Here is an 18,134-nt window from a genome sequence, read left to right as displayed (position 1 = left end):
GTCACGTGTAATCATTGTATTTGTCTTGTTTGTAACCACGCCTTCCTTGTTAGCACACACCTGCACATGGTTTAGTGTTTGTCTATATGTATTTAAACCCCTGCTGGTGTGTGCAGTATTGTCGGTTATTGTTCATGTTGCCTTTGTTTGTGTTCACATTGTCAGTGTTACACGTATTTGCCTCCATGTTCATCATTTACGTTATATATGAGTGCTGTTGTCTTCTTCATTTGCTAATAAATGTCTGTCTGCATCGATGGAGTCTGTGCGTCCTGCTCCTCACCCTGCGGCACTCGGGCCATTACAACAATGTCTGGGCTCTGATCAGAAGTCAGGACATGGCTTTCAGGTCAAGAGACAGACAGGCTCACTCATCAGCCGAAAGAAACCTTAAAAAGGCATTAAAGATCCCAACATGCTTTAAGAACTCCACAATCATCCGGATCCCCCCAAAAACTGCTGTGAAAGGCCACAGTGACTATAGAACAGTTGCACTAACGTCGGCAGACATGAAATGTTTTGGGAGGCTGGTGCTTTCCCACATCAAAGTCATCATCCCTTTGGATTTGGACCAGCATCAGTTTGCCCACAGGTCACACTGCTCTATGGAGGATACAGTTTCTATGGCACCAATACTATGGCACCAATACACCCAGAACAACCAAAAACATATGTTGGCTTTTCACCATAAATTAATCACTGTTACTTATTTACAAATTATATATACATTATTGTATAAATAATATCTATTCATTACTGTTATTTATTCATTCATAATTATTGCTAATTATTACTATCTGCTTATTCATGACCTTCTTTTCAATTACACAGTAGCATCCTGCATATCCATTTTGCACATTCTGCACCTTGCACTTTAAACTCATCTATACACTCTACTCAACATTGCTCTCAGCTATACACTGTTCTCAGCTATACACTGTTCTCAGCTATACACTGTTCTCAACTATACACTGTTCTCAGCTATGCACTGTTCTCAACTACACACTGTTCTCAGCTATACACTGTTCTCAACTACACACTGTTCTCAACTACACACTGTTCTCAACTATACACTGCACTTTACACTCAGCCATACAATGCTCACCACCGCCAATCCCTATATCCCTATACTGTTTATTATTAGTGTATATACATTGTATATATTGTAACTACAGTCTGCTGTTTTTCTCTTAGTTATATTATCTATCTATATATCTTTATATCTTCACATTTCATGTGAGCAGGCAGCCGTCAAAGCATTTCACTGCTAGTTGTGCCATGTATCACTACGTATGTGATAAATAAACTTTTAACACCATTATCCCTCACAAACTGGTCAGCAAATTGGGGTACTGATGTCGTGGACTTCATGTCTGACAGACCACAGAGACTCAGGATCGGAAACCACACCTCCTCATATCCTGAAAACCGTGACCCCGCAGGACTGTGTACTGAGCCCCATGCTTGTCGCCCTGTTTACACACGACTGCACCCCCAATCGTTCCTCAAATTCTTCCTCATAAAATATGCAGGCGACACCACAATAGTGGGCCATATTTCAGAGGGCGATGAGTGTGCCTACAAGAATAAGGTGGAATGTCTAGGAGAATGCTGTCAGCAACTTGGTACTTAAGTCAACAACTTAGTGCTTAACACCTCCAAGACTAAGGAGATCATCATGAACTTCAGCAGAAGGAAGCCAGACCGCCTCCCCCTCCACATATCTGGGGAAGCAGTAGAATGTGTGAGGAGTGTGAAGTTCCTCAGTGTCAACATAAACAGGCACCTAACATGTTCTCCTAACACCTCATGTCTGATAAAGAGGACACAACAAAGTGCTTCTTAAGGAAGCTGAAAAAAGGCTCAGCTACCACAAAAGCTCTTGATGAACTTCTACCGCAGGGTCATCGACAGCAACCTCTCCCAAGGCGTGATTATGTGGTACTTCAGTTGCATACTGTAAAGACAAAGGCGCTGCATCACATGGTCAGAGCAGCAGAAAGGATCATTTCCAACATGGCCAGTGTCTATGCCTGCCAAATGTGCCTCTTCAATGTGCTTCCATCTGGTACAGGGCTGTCCACACACAGACCAGCAGAATGAGAATCAGCTTCTTTCCAAACGCTGTGGCTTCAATAAAACCTCACTGATTACCTCCTCCACCTCCCACAGACTGTCACCTTGTACTTTTAACACTACACTCTGCACCTTTTACACATTCAATGAACACTCATTTTACATATGCAGGGAATATATAACTGTCGTTCAGGCTAATAACAATTTACTGCACATTCTGCCACCCATGTAAATTTATATTTGTATATTTTGCTGCTTTGGGCTGTTAATGAAATTTCATTCTACTAATGTATAATGATAATAAAGACTCTGTCTCTCTTAGCAAAAGTAGAGTGTGTCTGCATTCTTTAATGTATGCAACAGCAACTCTGTGTATCAGCTGCCAGGACATATTAAAATGGTTGATAGTTTGCGAGGGTTTAGACATGCCAAGAAATGGTTATACAAGTGGGGGAATTTGGTGGTTAATTGCTAGTTTTAAAAAGTTTAAATGATGCTGATGGATTTTAATTGTTAATTTTAAATGACTGTATTGATATGTACAGTGATTTTGTATTATGGTGCCATGCTTGCTATGTGCAAGTTTATTTATGGGGATCACAGTGGAAATAAGTCTTTGGGCTTTTCTGTGTTATCCCTGTCTGGTCCTGTTTTTATTATATGCACTGCATATTATGCAGTGTGGGAATGCTGTGTTGTTTGATAAAATCAAACAATCAAGCTTTAAAAAAAAATCCCAGATTTAAAAATGCATCTGGTTGCATGCTCATTACATTACATTGTTTGCTTTGCCATAACATACACAGAATTGCTCATTTTCAGTACAGCAGCATCATGTGTGTATGTGCTTTTGAGGGTACTAGCCTGAGAGTGGAACTGGACTCTGGCAATCAAGTGATATCAGCATACAATTATTTTGTGGTTTAATTCAGTTTGATTTAATTGGTACTTAATTAGTTGTTACTGCAGACCCGTTTGCGCTTTCATCTTGTAGATCCACAGGTGAGTGCTACACAAAGTGATGTGCAATTTTAGGGATGTTGTTATGCCACATTTGTGTCAGTACTCCTAAAACTGGGGAAGTTTACATTTTTTGCAACCTTTCTTCAGATTACCCCAAATTTTTATTTGACATCAACTGCTATCCATCCATAGGAGCCCTCCGCCACTGATATTTTTAGTATTTGTGTAGCTTTATTTTTTATGCATATTTATGTAATTGAGCGATTTAGCTTCTGGGGTCAAATATGTTGTTTCTATTAATACCTTTGAGAGCATAGCCCAGTAATGCAGGTCAAAAAATGTTCTTTCAGTTTTTGGATTGGATGTCACTTGTATCTGGAGTTATGAGACTATGGACACAGGTTAAGATACATGTCATCTACCTCTCACCGTGTGATTCGTGTGTTTGAGAAACTGACACTAAAGAAATCTCTAAGGATTTATCTAGCTGCTCTCGCCGTGTGTGTGATTGGTGGATTGATGTATGAAACTGACCAACAGTTAATCAGGAAATCACTAACGGTTTAACCCTTCATTCATTTGGCATCCGCGATGTCTAGTGGGATGATGTGCAAAAAGCTAACAGATGCTGATTTTGCCGAACCGATTTTGGAATGTAGCGACGAAGATAACGGAACTTCAGATCCTGAGGGGTTTGATCAATTTGATGAAGAAGAATACGAAAGTAAAAGAGATCCGTTTGAAGATGGGTAAGTGAATTTACTTTACAATATCGCTATAACTTTAACGAATGCACGAGTGCCGAAGGGCGTGGAGCAGGACGCACAGACTCTCTCGACGGAGTGAAACATTTAATGACACAAACATATAGAAGATGGTGGCAATCACAAATAACATTAACGATCCACACTCAACACTAACGCCTTTAACATTTAACACAGGCTAGACAAACATGATTCGGGGTATTACATTCAAATGCTAACAAACAAACAAAGACCAATGGTGAGGGACGCACTGACGGGGGTTTAAATAGACAGACGCACGCTAACACTTAACCCCGTACAGGTGCGTGCCTTCACTGGGGTGTGGCTACAAACATGAATGAACCCCCCCCACACGCCGCAGACCGTATCACGTGACTCGGGGGGGGGGGGCGTCCCGTGACAGAACGCCCTCCCAAGGACTACAAGCCCCAGGCCGCCGTGTACACACACAGTACGGCTTTGCCTGGTGCCCACCCAACATGAGGTGGGCAAGGAACCGATGTCCCGGGAGACCTCTCAACAGGAGGGAGGGAGGCAGGATCTCTGCCTCCTTCAGGGCAGTCCAGCACACCCTGCGTGGGGGGAGACATTCCCTGATGACAACCCCTCCCCAGGGACATGTTTCCCGACGCTTCCCCCTTCCGGGATAGCGAACTCCAGGCTGCCGTACACACACATATACACAGTACGGCCATGCCCGGTGCCCACCCAGCACAAGGCAGGCCAGGACCCTCCCACCTGGGAGACCCTCACCAGACAGGGAGAGAGGCAAAGTGCGTGCCTCTCTCGGGTCAGTACTACAGTTTCCCCATGGAGTGATGCACCTACAAACACGGACAGACAACGGGCGCATACATACATAGACAGAAGCGCCTTCACATAAATGCTTTCGGCGCTGTGCTGCAACGCCTACAGTCAGCACAGGCACTGTAACCGTGTCCCTGGCCTCGAGACACACGCGGGGGTGCACGTCCGCAGTCAACCACAGTTCTTTCACCACAGCCACCAGCGCCCCCACCTACACATCAGCTAGCTACGTTGCCCTGGAAGACAGACAAAGACCTGGACACAGTTCCTTCTGTGCCAGGTTTCAATCAGCTAGGACACCAGGACCACAGCTCATTTATACCTCCACGTAGACAACCCTTGAGCTCTTCAAACTTTTCTTCCCTGTACAAACAGTACAAACACAGTGCCAAAACACAAACAAGCAGGCTGCTAAAAATATATCACAGGGAAAGAAGTACAAATGGATCGACTTGGATGTAGGGGATGTTTATAAATACACAGGGCTGCTTCTGTACATTGCTGATTACTGGAAGCACGATCACCTCTGCCATCGTAGGTCATGTCATGGGACAGATACAGAACAATATCTTGGAATCTTCATATTAGCAACCCTGATGAAGATGTCCATAATGACAGAAAAAGTGCATGGCGCAGCATGATAGACTCTTCCTGCTAAAACCTCTGTTGGACACCCTCAAAAATACATGCAAATCAATTTATCATCCCCACAGAGAGCTGGCTATGGATGAAAGAATGGTTGTCTCCAAGGCTAAGACTGGGATGGCCCAGTACATGAAGGCAAAACACACAAAATAGGGAATCAAACTGTTCGTCTTGGTTGACTACACAGTTGACTTTTCCATTTACACTGGCAAAAATGACATCCCATCTGGACATGGACATGCCCCTTGTGCAGCCAGGTTACCTGGGCACAGGCTACCACATATACATGGACAATTTTTATTCTAGCCCCAGTCTCTTCAGGGCTCTCTATGAGCGCCGATTTTCCACCTGCGGGACTTGCAGGGAGACCCGCAGGGCCTGCCCGCAGACAGATAGGAATGCTCTCACTAAAAGCTCAGAGAGGGGCTCAATGAGATGGATATAGGATGGTCCCATTGTTTATGTCAAATGGATGGACATGAGGGAGGTATCACTCTGCCCCACAATTCACACAGCGCATTTTGGTGAAACTGTTCAGAGGAGGATTAAACAGCAAGATGGCTCCAGGACAAGGATATCATTCCCCTGTCCCACACCGGTTGCACATAGGTGGAGTTCATTGGTCAGACCAGCTCATTCAGTATTACTCTGCACAGCATAAAACCATGCGCTGGTACGGAAAGATATTTGATCATTTTCTGGACATTGATACAACCGACAGCTTCATTCTTCACAAGGAACTCTGTACGGTCCAACAAAAGCAACCGACGTGCACAGAGCTTTCATGGAGATGCTGATCGCTGATCTCTGTGGCAGGCCTCTGCACACAACTCGTATCAAGGCACACACAGGTTATCTTCCTGTGCCCATAGCTGATGTTGACGCAGCAGCACCAGGTGCGAAAGACACAGTCAAGGCCTGCGAAAGGACACACCTTGGAAGTGCAGGGAGTGTGATGTGGCCTTCTGTATGCAGCTGAACAGAAGCTGTTTTGCTGCATGGCATGGCAATTGAAAACATGCAAAGAAACTTAGTGTAAATTATTTTTGTTGTTGTTGTTATTGTTCATGAGTTTTTTCTGTTTTTTTCCATTTTGGGTATCGTTGATCCATTATAATTTTTCATTTGCACACATGAAACTTGATGTATTGATATACTGATATTGTTTGGTATGTAGTAAAATGTCATTGTTCAGTCACATGTTATTTCATCCCTCTAAGAATTTGGTGAATGTAATTGACAGACTACACTTTTACTCAATAAATGATTTTATGACATTTCATTTTAGGCATTTATATACTATTTTATTAATAAATTACACTATGTATGTGAACCAAACACTTTGATAAACCTATTTCAAACACCAAAAGAATTTGTCCACACGAGTAAAGATATGTTTTCAGAAGGGATATGAAGAATTTCTAAAACTGGATTTTCATCTTTAGGGCCATATTATCTCTTTACACAATGATCTAGGTCAGATGGTACCTCATTACCATGAGGTACGTTCTGTACATTTTTATAGGAAACATATGAGTATTATGTTAAGTGCCTTTAAGGTGACTTTAAGAAGAAAACACCCTTAGACCCAGACGGTCATTGTTTTAACAAACCCATCACTTAAACTCACATGTAGTTTACACATTGTCTGGCAGAATGATCATTTAAATTCCCTTACTATTAAATACTTTTAGTTAAAGTGTCCTTAGCCCATGTCAGCCAGCTCTCCCACAGTTCTGTGGCAATAAACAAATTTGCTCATTTTTATTCATGAACATGTCCTACATCAATCTCAAGCTAGTCGAAATATTCTTTGCAACTAAATTTTTAAAATTATGAATGAAAATCATGAAGAATTTAGGTTGTTTCTATTTTGATTCAGCATCAATATATGCCACTGGTACATCATGCCTTGCATTAACTTTACTGGATACACCAACTGTATAACTGCACCAAACAAACTCCTCTCCATTTTATAGCCAGTTTACTGACTGAATGGACGAGAACCCTGCAACCCCTGGTATATGGGCATCATTAATGAGTGGCCAAAAGATCTGCTATAACCACATCTCCGCATCACCTACCACAGCTCCATCCAGCATCCTTCCTCTCTCACAGATCACTGGCCACACCCACGTCCCTTCCATATTTAAAACCCTGTTTGGGTGTACCTGTGGTAAAGTCTCTTGTGTTTGCTACAAGCATATATTACCAACAGTGCTATTTCCTTCTTTGTGTTTGACCTGGTTCTTTTGTCTCCCGACTCTGCTCGGTTTGGCCGATTTGTTGATGATTGTTCATTGCTTGACCCTCTGCCTGTTTTTTGCCTCTGAGATTGTCTGTAACTCAAATAATGTCTTCTTGCAATTATATCCTGTTTGCTATTTTGATTTTATGACACCTGCCTTTTAAAATGTATCTATTTATTTATTATAGCAATTTATTTTAAAAGTGTGCTATGGAGAAGTTAGCTTCGAGTACACAGAATTGACTGAAAATGTATTATTAGCCTATAGATGTTCCTGAAAATGATCACTCAGGTCTACTGAATTAAAATGTATTGCCACTAATTATAGCTGTGTCTGCCTGGAAGTACGGAGTTATGTGATTAAGAGAGATGAGGAGTAGAGTTGTGAAGCTATAGGGTGGATATCCAGTGAATGTCCATACAATAATAGACTTTGACTCTGAATAGGGTTTCTAAGAGGGAGAGGGTAGCCCATGCTGGTTAGAAAATTACTAAGTGTTCAAGCAATTACAGCCAGAAAATCGCCCAGATAAGTCTTAGAAAGAATATTGTAATGAACTCAGGCTTAGAAAGAATCCTAGAGTGAAAATGAGGGAAAGTTATAATGTTTCACTTGGTAACCTTATAATTTTCAAAATTTGTACACTAGGAACAAAGGGTCATATTTTTCAACTATATATTAAATATGGCCATCTGGCAGTATTTAAAAAATTTGTTTTAAACATTGGTAGTCTCATCCAGGTACAGTCAGATCTGCCTTATATGCCTCTCAGAGGCTCCTCTAAAGGGCCGAACAGCTGCGGCTTCGTAACCAACTTTAGGCAAGAGAAACAGAAGCTGAGAAGGTTGGCAAGGTGAGAGAATATGAAGAATAAGAAAAGGAAGTATATGAAGGATTTCATTTCATTTACAAATTCACTTGCAAAATGAAATAAAAAAAAACTACATGAAGTCATGTAAAGCACAAAATGTTTAATTTAAATGAAAAAAAACTAAAAAAAACAGGGAAATTGATTTAAATGGCAAGGAGAAAAATAAGTAATTGAATAACGAATTAAAATAGGGAAAATACTAAATCAAAAGACTAAAATGCAATAATAAAAAATAAATGTAACAGAACCAAGTGCAAGAACTCAACAATACCTACAAGAGAACAGAAATGTTTTTAACCTGGATTGAAAAATTGCTACATTTAGGGCACATCTAAGTGGACTGGGAGTTGGTTCTTATGTGTAGCATAAGAGCTAAACACTGTTTGACCATGCCTGAATTCTAGGCTGGCTTGTGTAGGTCTAACAGACCTACTATAAAATTATTCTGGATCTAATCCATTCAGTCATTTGTAGATTATAGTTGAAGAATAGTTAGAACTGGACTAATGTGCTCTCTTCTGTCTGTCCTGATTAAAACTCTTACAGGATTCTAAAAAAGTTGTAGCCGTTCAATAGACCTTTGGGGGATTCCAGTTAGGCAAACCATTATAGAAGTCAGTACAGCTGGAGAAAACAACACACATGGGTTTCTCTATGTCTAATTTGGACATTAAGCCTTTGATGTTAGCTATATTCTTAAGTATGTGTTGGTTACTTATTTGATGGCACTACTAAAGGTGAGGTCTGAGTCTATGCTGAGATTTCTCAATAGGTCTTTAGTTTTAAGCTCTCAAGATTCAAGATGTGCACTAATTTTAAGATGCTCTTGTTGCCTAATATCATAACTTCTGTTTTGTCTTCATTTAACTGAAGGAAATTCTGCCTCATCCAGTTATTATGTGCTCCAAACACTGTCAGAGTTTGTCTACTTGGCTGTAATCATCCTGTGCAAAAGGCAGGTATATCTGTCAGCCCTGGTTCTAGACTATTTTGGCTGGGATGGGCATGCCTTTAGTCATAATTTAAACGGCAGAACTATTTTTACAGAACTAATTTACAGACCAATTATCTTGGGTATATAAGGAATTCTTCATGTTCACCAGAATTTTGGTAGGCTTACTGTTTCATTGCTAACTCCGTGGAAGGTTTGGTGCCTCAGGCCTCTATGCCTTGGATAACATTATAAAGACACCAAGATCTGTCGACTTTCTTCACAAAGAACAGCCAGTGAAAGTTGTTTGAGTTAAACTGAAAAAAACTGAAAATCTGTTACTATAATCTTAGGGAACTGCTTTAACAACTGAATAAAAGGTACAAATAAAATAGACTAATATAAAACTTTACACTGTAAGCTGCATCATCAAGAGAACTGCTAAGCACATTTTTTGAGATGTTAATGCTAGCAGTGGGGCTAACGTTACATTACATCTGTGTATGTAAATCACATAAATGCCTCAGGGAAGGAATTGTAGCTGGGCTTTTTAAATCAGAAAGTGAGCCATTCTAAGTTTTCATATCAATATGGGTTTATTACATGTCAAATGCACAAAATAAAAATATATATATATACACACGAAAAAACACTTGAATTACAGTAACAGGCCAAGCTAATGGAGAACAGCTGCTACTATCTAATGGCTAACTGCTAATAAAACAAGTTTATAAGGCAAGCACCAAAAATATTAAAAGTAAATATAGTTAGAAATGTGAAAGAAATATCAAGCAATAAATCACCAAAATTAAAAACGAACATTACTGTGTGGATGTGTTTAAACTCGTAAAACTGTTTAAATTACCCCAATAGCTACCACTCCTCTTTGTAGTGAAAATTCAAACCTGTCTGCTCTGCTGAGCTCTATGATGCTAGTCTTAGATTTCAAACAGTCAATCGGAAATAACTTTACAATGAACAGCAAAAACACTGTTTTGTGATTGGTTCAGAGAGAATGGCACAAGTTAAAGAAAAACGGCCTTGTTTGCAATGTGCATGGTTGGGCAGAGAGAATCTTTGGGGGCAATGCCCATCCCTGATTAAAGTTAGAAAAGCTTTGTTTACAGTTGTATTTTTTCTACTTGTGCTGTCATCATGTTTCTCCATGGAGCTTTCAGTTTGCCCAATGTCTTCTTAGTCATTAAGTATTCTTAGTCTTTAAGTCTTCCTGTGTTTTTTAAATAAAACTTGTGGGCTAGCTGCGATGGACTAAGATAGTTTAGTTCCCGCACACACCAGTTCCTCTAGCTTCTCAGAAAAGTCTCCAAATGTGGACCGGTACAACAAAAACAGGCTGAAGTGCTTTGATCTATGAACAGAACATGAAATGTACTATCAAAGAAATCATTTTGGTCCACAAAAAATGTTTGTTGTTTTACAAGAAGTGCTGATCGGTACTTAATTCTTTATTTAGTTTATTGGTTTGTTTTTGTTTTTTATTTACACACAAAAGAAAAGTGCAATGAACAGAAGCTAAAGGTGAAGTATTTAAAACCATAAAGGGTTGCTGCTTTTGCTAATAATTAATAGAATTTTATGTAGTTCTAAATTTTAATTGTGGCAAAGATTATAAAATGTGCTGTCCTCAAACATAAGTCATGAGTCCATCACACGTGCACATCAGTTTTCTGCACCACTAATAGTGCAGCGAGTACAATATACCACACAGTGTTGGATCCTAGGATAAACTAAAAGCCTGCATTAATTAATTTCATCAGTCAGTGGGATGGGTCTGTCCTGCAACACTATTCCTTCCCAGTCAGTGCTGACATTAATCAACAATAATTACAGAGTACCGTGCCTTTGTTAATCTTAATCTTCATCTCAAAAATGCCTTTTTGTAGCATCAGAATAAGAAGATTTAAAGACAGGGATGATATAGCATAATTATAAACAAAACTAAATAACAAATTGAAAGACACAATTGACAAATGTTGTAAATAAGCCTAAAATGTGTCAATCAAACCAACTGAATATTTGATTTTAACCAAAGAGCAAATCAGGGCTTGATGTTGCTAGGTCTGCTCAGAGCCTCATGGTGAGTTTGGCGGTCTCCATGTTAGCCTCTGCTCTCTCTGCTTTCTCTGTTGCTATTGCTGCACTGCGAGGTACAAAGGATACTTTGGCTGTGTGTTTGATTTTCCCTTTGCTCTGGCTCCAGAAGAAGATGAACACAAAGCAGACTGCCACAGAGCTCAGGAATGACACAGAGCCCATCGTCATCACAATCACCAGTGTCTTCATGTCAAATGGAATACCCTGGGAGGTGCTGACTGTTGGGTTGTCTGATGGAATGATGGCTGCCAGATTCCACCCCTCCAAGAAGAACTGGGGAGAGTGATTTTGGTATGAAGATTCAGGAGAGCCGCAGACCCGCAGACTAATGGAAATGCTGTCGTTTCCCGCTGTATTGGAGGCAAAGCAGTAGTAGTATCCGCTATCCTGCACCTGTGCGTACCGCACCTCAAGAGTTCCATTGGAGAGCACACGGATCCGACCGGTAGTAGTTAGGAGGGTGCGGTGGGGGCTCACCCAAATGATGGAGGGGGTGGGGTCTCCATCCACCTGGCAGAAGAACTGGACCGTATGGCCCTCATCAGTGCGCACTTCCTGGGGCTTGCGGTTCAGAATACGTGCCTGCCGACAGGTGAACAGCCTTGGCACTTCAGCCGCACTGAAGTCCAAAAATGTTCTGCCTTGCATATACACAGGTAAGGCACATACAGGTGGCACCCCGTCAAAGTCCAAATCCAAACGGTTGTGCAGTACCCAGAGCAAGCGACAGTCACAGGTGAGTGGGTTCCCATCAAGCCTTAGCACCTGGAGAGTCTTCATTGAGTGGAAGGCCATCTCCTCTAGTGTTGACAGTTGATTGGATGACACATTAAGCAGGCGGAAGTGGACAAGTCCTTGAAATGCTCTCGGCTCCACCTTCTGCAAGCTCCCACCAACCAAGTGGAACTCCTGCAGCTGAAGAAGGTCTCCCAGCAGGTTAGGCTGGATGGAGGTGATGGGGTTATAGGACAGGTCCAAGTAGCGCAGGTAGACCAAGTGTTGCAGAGGGACATAGGGAACAGAGCTCAGGTTGCAGTAGCTGAGTGTCAAGGAAGTTAGGTTTAGGCCAATCAGGCTTTTGGTGGCTAGTGATCCCAGCCAGGGGCAGTTGGAAATGGTCAGCTCCCTTACCCAGCCCAGCCACCTGAACGAGTTGTTGGGCAGTACTGTATAGCCAACCCAGCAGAACTGCAGCCGTGTCAGTCCAGTAAGCTGAGACAATGCCAAAGCTGGCGCTGATGTGATGTTACACCTGTCTAGGTTCAGCTCCTGTAGGTTCAGGAGGCCACTGAAGGCAAGCTTGGAGATAAACACAATATCATTCCTGCTGGCATCCAGCTTCTGCAAAGATGCCATGTCACGGAATGTGTGGTCCAGGAAGATGAGGATCTCATTCTTGCTGATGTCCAGCAGGCGAAGACTCAGAAGTCCAGAAAACACACCAAGTGGAATAATCTTGAGCCGGTTCTGGGACAGCCGCAGAGTCAGTAGGCGCCGCAGACCAAGGAATGCTTCGAACTTGATAATTGAAAGCATGTTCTCACTCAGGTCAAGCTCCTGTAGCTCTGCCAGGTTGGAGAACTGCCGCCGTTCAAGTATCTTAAGATGATTATTCGACAGGTTGAGGTGTAGGCTCTTTGCGTAGATGCCCTCAGGTACAGAGGTCATGTGAACTGAAGAACAGTTGACAATGAGAAGTTCATGTAAGCACTCACAACGCTGAGGGCAGGGCCAGGGTGAGTCCCAAGCTCCTGCCACACCCACTATCCACAAGAGGACTGACATCCAATACATCCCTGGCCAATCTGTAGCCTGCACACACATCTGGACATCTGGAGTTCTGCCTACAACAAGAATAAAAACTAGAGTGAAAACTAGTTATTATTCTACACATTTTAAAATTATTTGTTAATCAAGGGAGTTCATTTAAATAATTTTTTTCATTTATTGGTATATGTTGTACAAAGTTTTAGCTTAGAAAAAGATAAACAAAACTACAGCTTCTGGAGCTTAAAGCTACAGCCCTTAAATTTAGTATGTTTTCTTTGTGATAAGGAAATATTGACTAGCTGCTTATTGGTTCTCCTTGGAGTGGATTTGCTTTCCCATAACTTTGTAGTCATGCGTGGGCTGGCAGTGTCTTCATGAATAGTGCACAAATTAACAAATTGCCCATGATGGGACCTGACATATTTTGTTGTTGTTTTTGATATTTTGTTTTTATTGTATGGCTTAAAAATATCTCCTGCCCACCAAAGGCTATCTATTTTTTAGATACATAGATGGATAGATGGAAGGATAGATAAATATAGGACTGCAAAACAAAATGTTCCTTTTCAGTGACTGATTCTGGAGATTATGTAGACTATATGCTGACACACAAACATGCCCTTTAGGTGATCTGGGGTGATACCTTTGAGTGTGCAGCAAGCTGGCCCATTGCATTGTGGGAGATGTTTTCTTCATAGCTAACACTAATGGAAGCGTCAGTGGGGAAAAATGCATGAATATCTGTGGTGAGGCACTTTGAATCATTTTCAGATTATTAATTTTCAGAGAATTTTAAATGTTTAATATATAGGACTTAATAGTGGTGAGTTACTACTTTAAAGCCAGATTTCTTTTGTATAGGTTGTGTAAAATTGTAAATTTTAAAAAGTGTAAAATTGTTTTAGATATAAGCCTTTTTGTTTTACATGTACATCCTGATGAAAAATTCTTATATGTATATGTTTTACATATAACACACACACGCATGCACACGCACACACACACATACACACGAAAGATGAAAGTGATTTTACATCAGGTGGCACAAATTTCTCAAAGATTTTTTCAGTAATGACTGGAACTGATTGTGCCTTGGAACCATAAACTGAAACATTTCAAATCATCCATTTTATTTGATAAAAGCAGAATTTCTGTTAATTATGATAACCTTACCATGATTTCTAAAATAAATATATTTGTCATTGGATTGATTTAAGTTATGGTTTAGGTTCCTGCAAGATGCACAGTAATGACATATGTCCTAGATGTTGAATTTCAGATAATGAAAAAGTTTGAGAATTAGTGAAGTTTCACAGTAGTGAAGTTCCAAACATTTAGAATTCCACAAAGGCGTAATAAAACCCATAGGTCAATATACCCATTTCAAATTTTAGGATCTCTAGGTTTATATTAAGAACATGTCACTTTAAGAGAACTCAGTTGTGTCCATTTAAATCCAGAATCTTTATAACAAGATTATGTAACCATTTGTTTACTATGTGTTACTGTCCCATTGTAACTGTCACCTCTTCATAAATATGGATGTCATAGGTACAGGTGGGGTTTAGCCAATGTTGAACTATGTAGGCATTATTTTATGATTAAACAGCTCCACCATAGGATTTTGTACAATTATTTTAGCACTGTGATTACATTTTCCTGACACTTTTATCCAAAGTGACTTAGAACTTATATTAGTGACTAAATACAACTTGATGAATTGAGAGTTAAGGGCCTTGCTCAGGGACCTAACAGTGACAACTTAACAGTGGTGGGGCTTGAAGTGACAATTTTCTGATTACAAGCTGCGTACCTTAACCACTGAGCTACCCTAGTCACACGTAGACTACCACAATATACAGTGGCTGTTAGACGCATTTTTAAATAAATGTGTAAATTTCAATAATGTCTGTGTTGAAAGATGTTTTATATGGGTGAGACAAATCACATGCTTTTAAATGGAGCCTTTAACCTTTACCAGCACTAACCATGATTCAGCATTAATTTGTTTCTTATAAAATTAATCAACAAATAAAAAAATTAAATAAAAAAATCTGCTTGGCCTCATAAAAGTTATTATACACTATTGCTAAGGAAAAGAAAATTATCTATGCCTGAAAAATCTGTCCATTGCACTATAAAAGGGAACTTTCAAATTAAAGGGCCCATATTGTCAAAAACAACAATTCTTCACCATCATAAAGGTGTTGAGTGGTGTTTGTAAATATTGGAAGAGTATCAAATCCAATGGCCCCGGCCTATATCCACACTATTTGAAGAAGGTGAGCTCATTTAAAAGCCATTTGAACTTCCCCATGATTGTGAAAATCATGGATGTATTTGTATGTGACTTCCTGCAAAAGAACTGCATAAAGAGCATGTGAACACCACAGTAAACCAAACTTTTCATAGCAGAGCTAGGTACCGGGAGACATATAGAAAACTTTCAAAATAAAATATACACTCCCAAAAGACTTAAATATTAGTAACTCATGGCAAAACCAGTCACAAAAGATTGTATGATTGCTTAAAGAAGAATTACCAAACGATGGAGCCGTTCACATTACTTTATCATAGGCCAAGTGGAAATCTGGCTCCTGCTTTATGAACAGTCCACTTTTAGAAAATGTAGCTAAACCAGTCAATTTGGATTTATTTGCAAGAAATGTTGCTGAATTGTATTGCACTACACATTGCTTTGAACTATTATATACTGTAATAGCACTGAATAACAAATACATAAATTGAGAATTTACCATTCTGTAACGTCCTGCTGTAATCTCGGTTGTGAAGCTGGTTCGTTGTCTTCTGTTCTTTCTGTCGCAAACGCAAATGGTCGGATCACATTACGTTGAACAGTTGCCAATACTTAGTTAGTCGAGTGTTTTCGCTCCAGTTCAACACATGTTGCTAGCGGGGCATAGCGTATCACATTTTGCATGCAACAAAGCTAACCAGAACGGAGGACATTAACGTTAATATACCTTAAAGGCGCAGTACCAAAAACTGTTCCATGGTAAGGGACATAGAAATGCACTTTTATGTTCTTGGTACATGAAAGAACACAAATCTTGTAAAAGGTTCTCAAAATAAATAAATAAATAAATAAGATAGTGGAAAAGTGTACAATATGGGACCAAATAATCAAATAATCAAACCTGCTGACATATCCAGAGGAGTCAAACACTTATTTAACTGAGGTTTTTTTAAATTTTTTTTAAGAATATTTTTACATTTTGTATATATTTCAGAGCCATGATACATAATTTCACCATTTTCAAAAAATAATAACTTTTAAAAAGTCACATACTAATCAAAACAACATAACATCATTCAACTTACAGGAGTTTTAAAATGATGGGGCAACTTGATATCCAAGAAACTCTACTAAAGGTTTCCACACTTTTTCAAATTCTCCTGCCCTTATTCTAGTATTGTAAGTCGGTTTCTTCAGTACAACACACTCCTTCACTCATATATTAAGAGTCTATCCATTTTTCTCCAAGACAAAGCTATCATCCTGAACTGCAAGAGTCCAAAGTCAATTAGAGTTACCTGTTAGAACTTAAAATAAAGGTTTCTGGACATATAAACAGAACACATAGTTTGGCTAGGTGAAGTGCTCAGATATCATCTGAACAACTGTCATTTCTGACAGTCCCATATGCAACGAAACCGAATACCTTGTCCTTCTAAACATTTAATATAAGTATTTTAGGAATGTCAGGGGACCATTAGTTCATCTTAATGTAGGTTCCCATTAACCATTTACATTGTAATAGCTTCAATCTCATATAATGGATTACTTTTAGGACTTTACACATGCAATTTCCCACTTGGTTTCTTGAACATCGATTCTCCATCCTCAAACTTGTTAGTGGTGCGCTCCTCATCATGTGACATCAAAGCTGTGTAAAATAGAGTTATCTGACTCCTTCCTTTAGATATAAAAGATTTTCTAAGTGTGATGGTGATTCACATACTACATGCTACATGCTTATGTTTTGGCAATATCAAATGTATCAATTGCAAATATTTTTAAATATACGTTCAAATAGTTCAAAAAGTGTATTTTAGGGATGTAGTACGTATGTCACAGCTGTTAAAATGTAAGCAGATCACCATTTATATAAAGGTTCCCTATTTTCTGCACAAATTTGACTGCCCAATTTCTAAAACCACCCCATCTGCTTTTCCTGTCCGGAAGTATTTATTAACCCATATGAGAGAAAAGCAAGAAATGGGAGGAGTATCTGTAATACGCTGACATGCTTAATACCAAATGTCAATAATATTTTTTGAGAAAAGGGTTCTCTGTTGTTCTTTTCAGACTTTTTGGGTTTGGAGAAAATAGATGCAGTTTTAATGGGAAGTTGGTACTGAAGCCTGCTCAGTAGTCATCCATACTGGAAATGCCTCCATTGAGGAATACTTATTTTGGAATACTTATGGTTGGATGTGCTAAAAATAATAATGTCATCCGCATTTGCTGGATATTTTATGCTCCTGTCCTCCTGGTTGGATGCACATCAATCTTGTCTGCATTCTTACTGTCATGGTCATAGGGCTCCATAGTCAGTCTGAACAGCATCTGTGACACCCTGGTGAGTAGATAGCTCCAAAGTGAGCACTTTAAGAACTATTCAATTTGTCACTTGCTATTAGCTTTGTGTAGAAAAATCCGAAGGAAGCTTTTTCAAAATCTCCTAACATTCCAGCTTGTGCCTTTTACTGTATAACTGTTTGTTCATTCCATATTTAGCACATATCAAATGTACAAAGCAATGGGGTAAAAGGTATTACTGCTTTGCTGAATGCATAACATATTCTACATAAAGGGAAAAAAATACATACAATTCCACAAATTTGTAGGACTGTGTGGTTGTGCTCCTCAACTCAGTTGACCTATGCAAGCCTAACTGTACAGGTAACTAGTGGTATCC

General features: G+C 39.7%; 1 protein-coding gene and 1 pseudogene across 3 annotated transcripts in view; both read right to left on the bottom strand.

Moving 5' to 3' along the window:
- The window catches only part of LOC113586043 (leucine-rich repeat and immunoglobulin-like domain-containing nogo receptor-interacting protein 1 pseudogene), a 28,428-nt pseudogene that overhangs the window by 3,496 nt on the left and 6,798 nt on the right, over nucleotides 1-18,134 (bottom strand). The window lies entirely within an intron of this gene.
- LOC113586042 (leucine-rich repeat and immunoglobulin-like domain-containing nogo receptor-interacting protein 1) lies at nucleotides 9,790-16,617 on the bottom strand. Its single transcript, XM_027023896.3, has 2 exons — nucleotides 15,948-16,617; nucleotides 9,790-13,265 (listed from the first exon to the last, which is right to left on the bottom strand). Exon 2 carries the CDS (start codon nucleotides 13,243-13,245, stop codon nucleotides 11,392-11,394), a length of 1,854 nt encoding a protein of 617 aa, XP_026879697.1. The 5' UTR covers nucleotides 13,246-13,265; nucleotides 15,948-16,617; the 3' UTR covers nucleotides 9,790-11,391.

Source organism: Electrophorus electricus, chromosome 4 (genome assembly GCF_041902795.1).
Source record: "Electrophorus electricus isolate QZ-2024a chromosome 4, ASM4190279v1, whole genome shotgun sequence".
Lineage (NCBI taxonomy): Eukaryota > Metazoa > Chordata > Actinopteri > Gymnotiformes > Gymnotidae > Electrophorus > Electrophorus electricus.
This window is presented reverse-complemented; position numbering and strand designations above follow the sequence as displayed.

What these genes read in the sequence shown, in the direction of transcription:
- LOC113586042 (XM_027023896.3), bottom strand. Translation starts at nt 13,245, where the DNA reads ATGTGTGTGCAGGCTACAGATTGGCCAGGGATGTATTGGATGTCAGTC.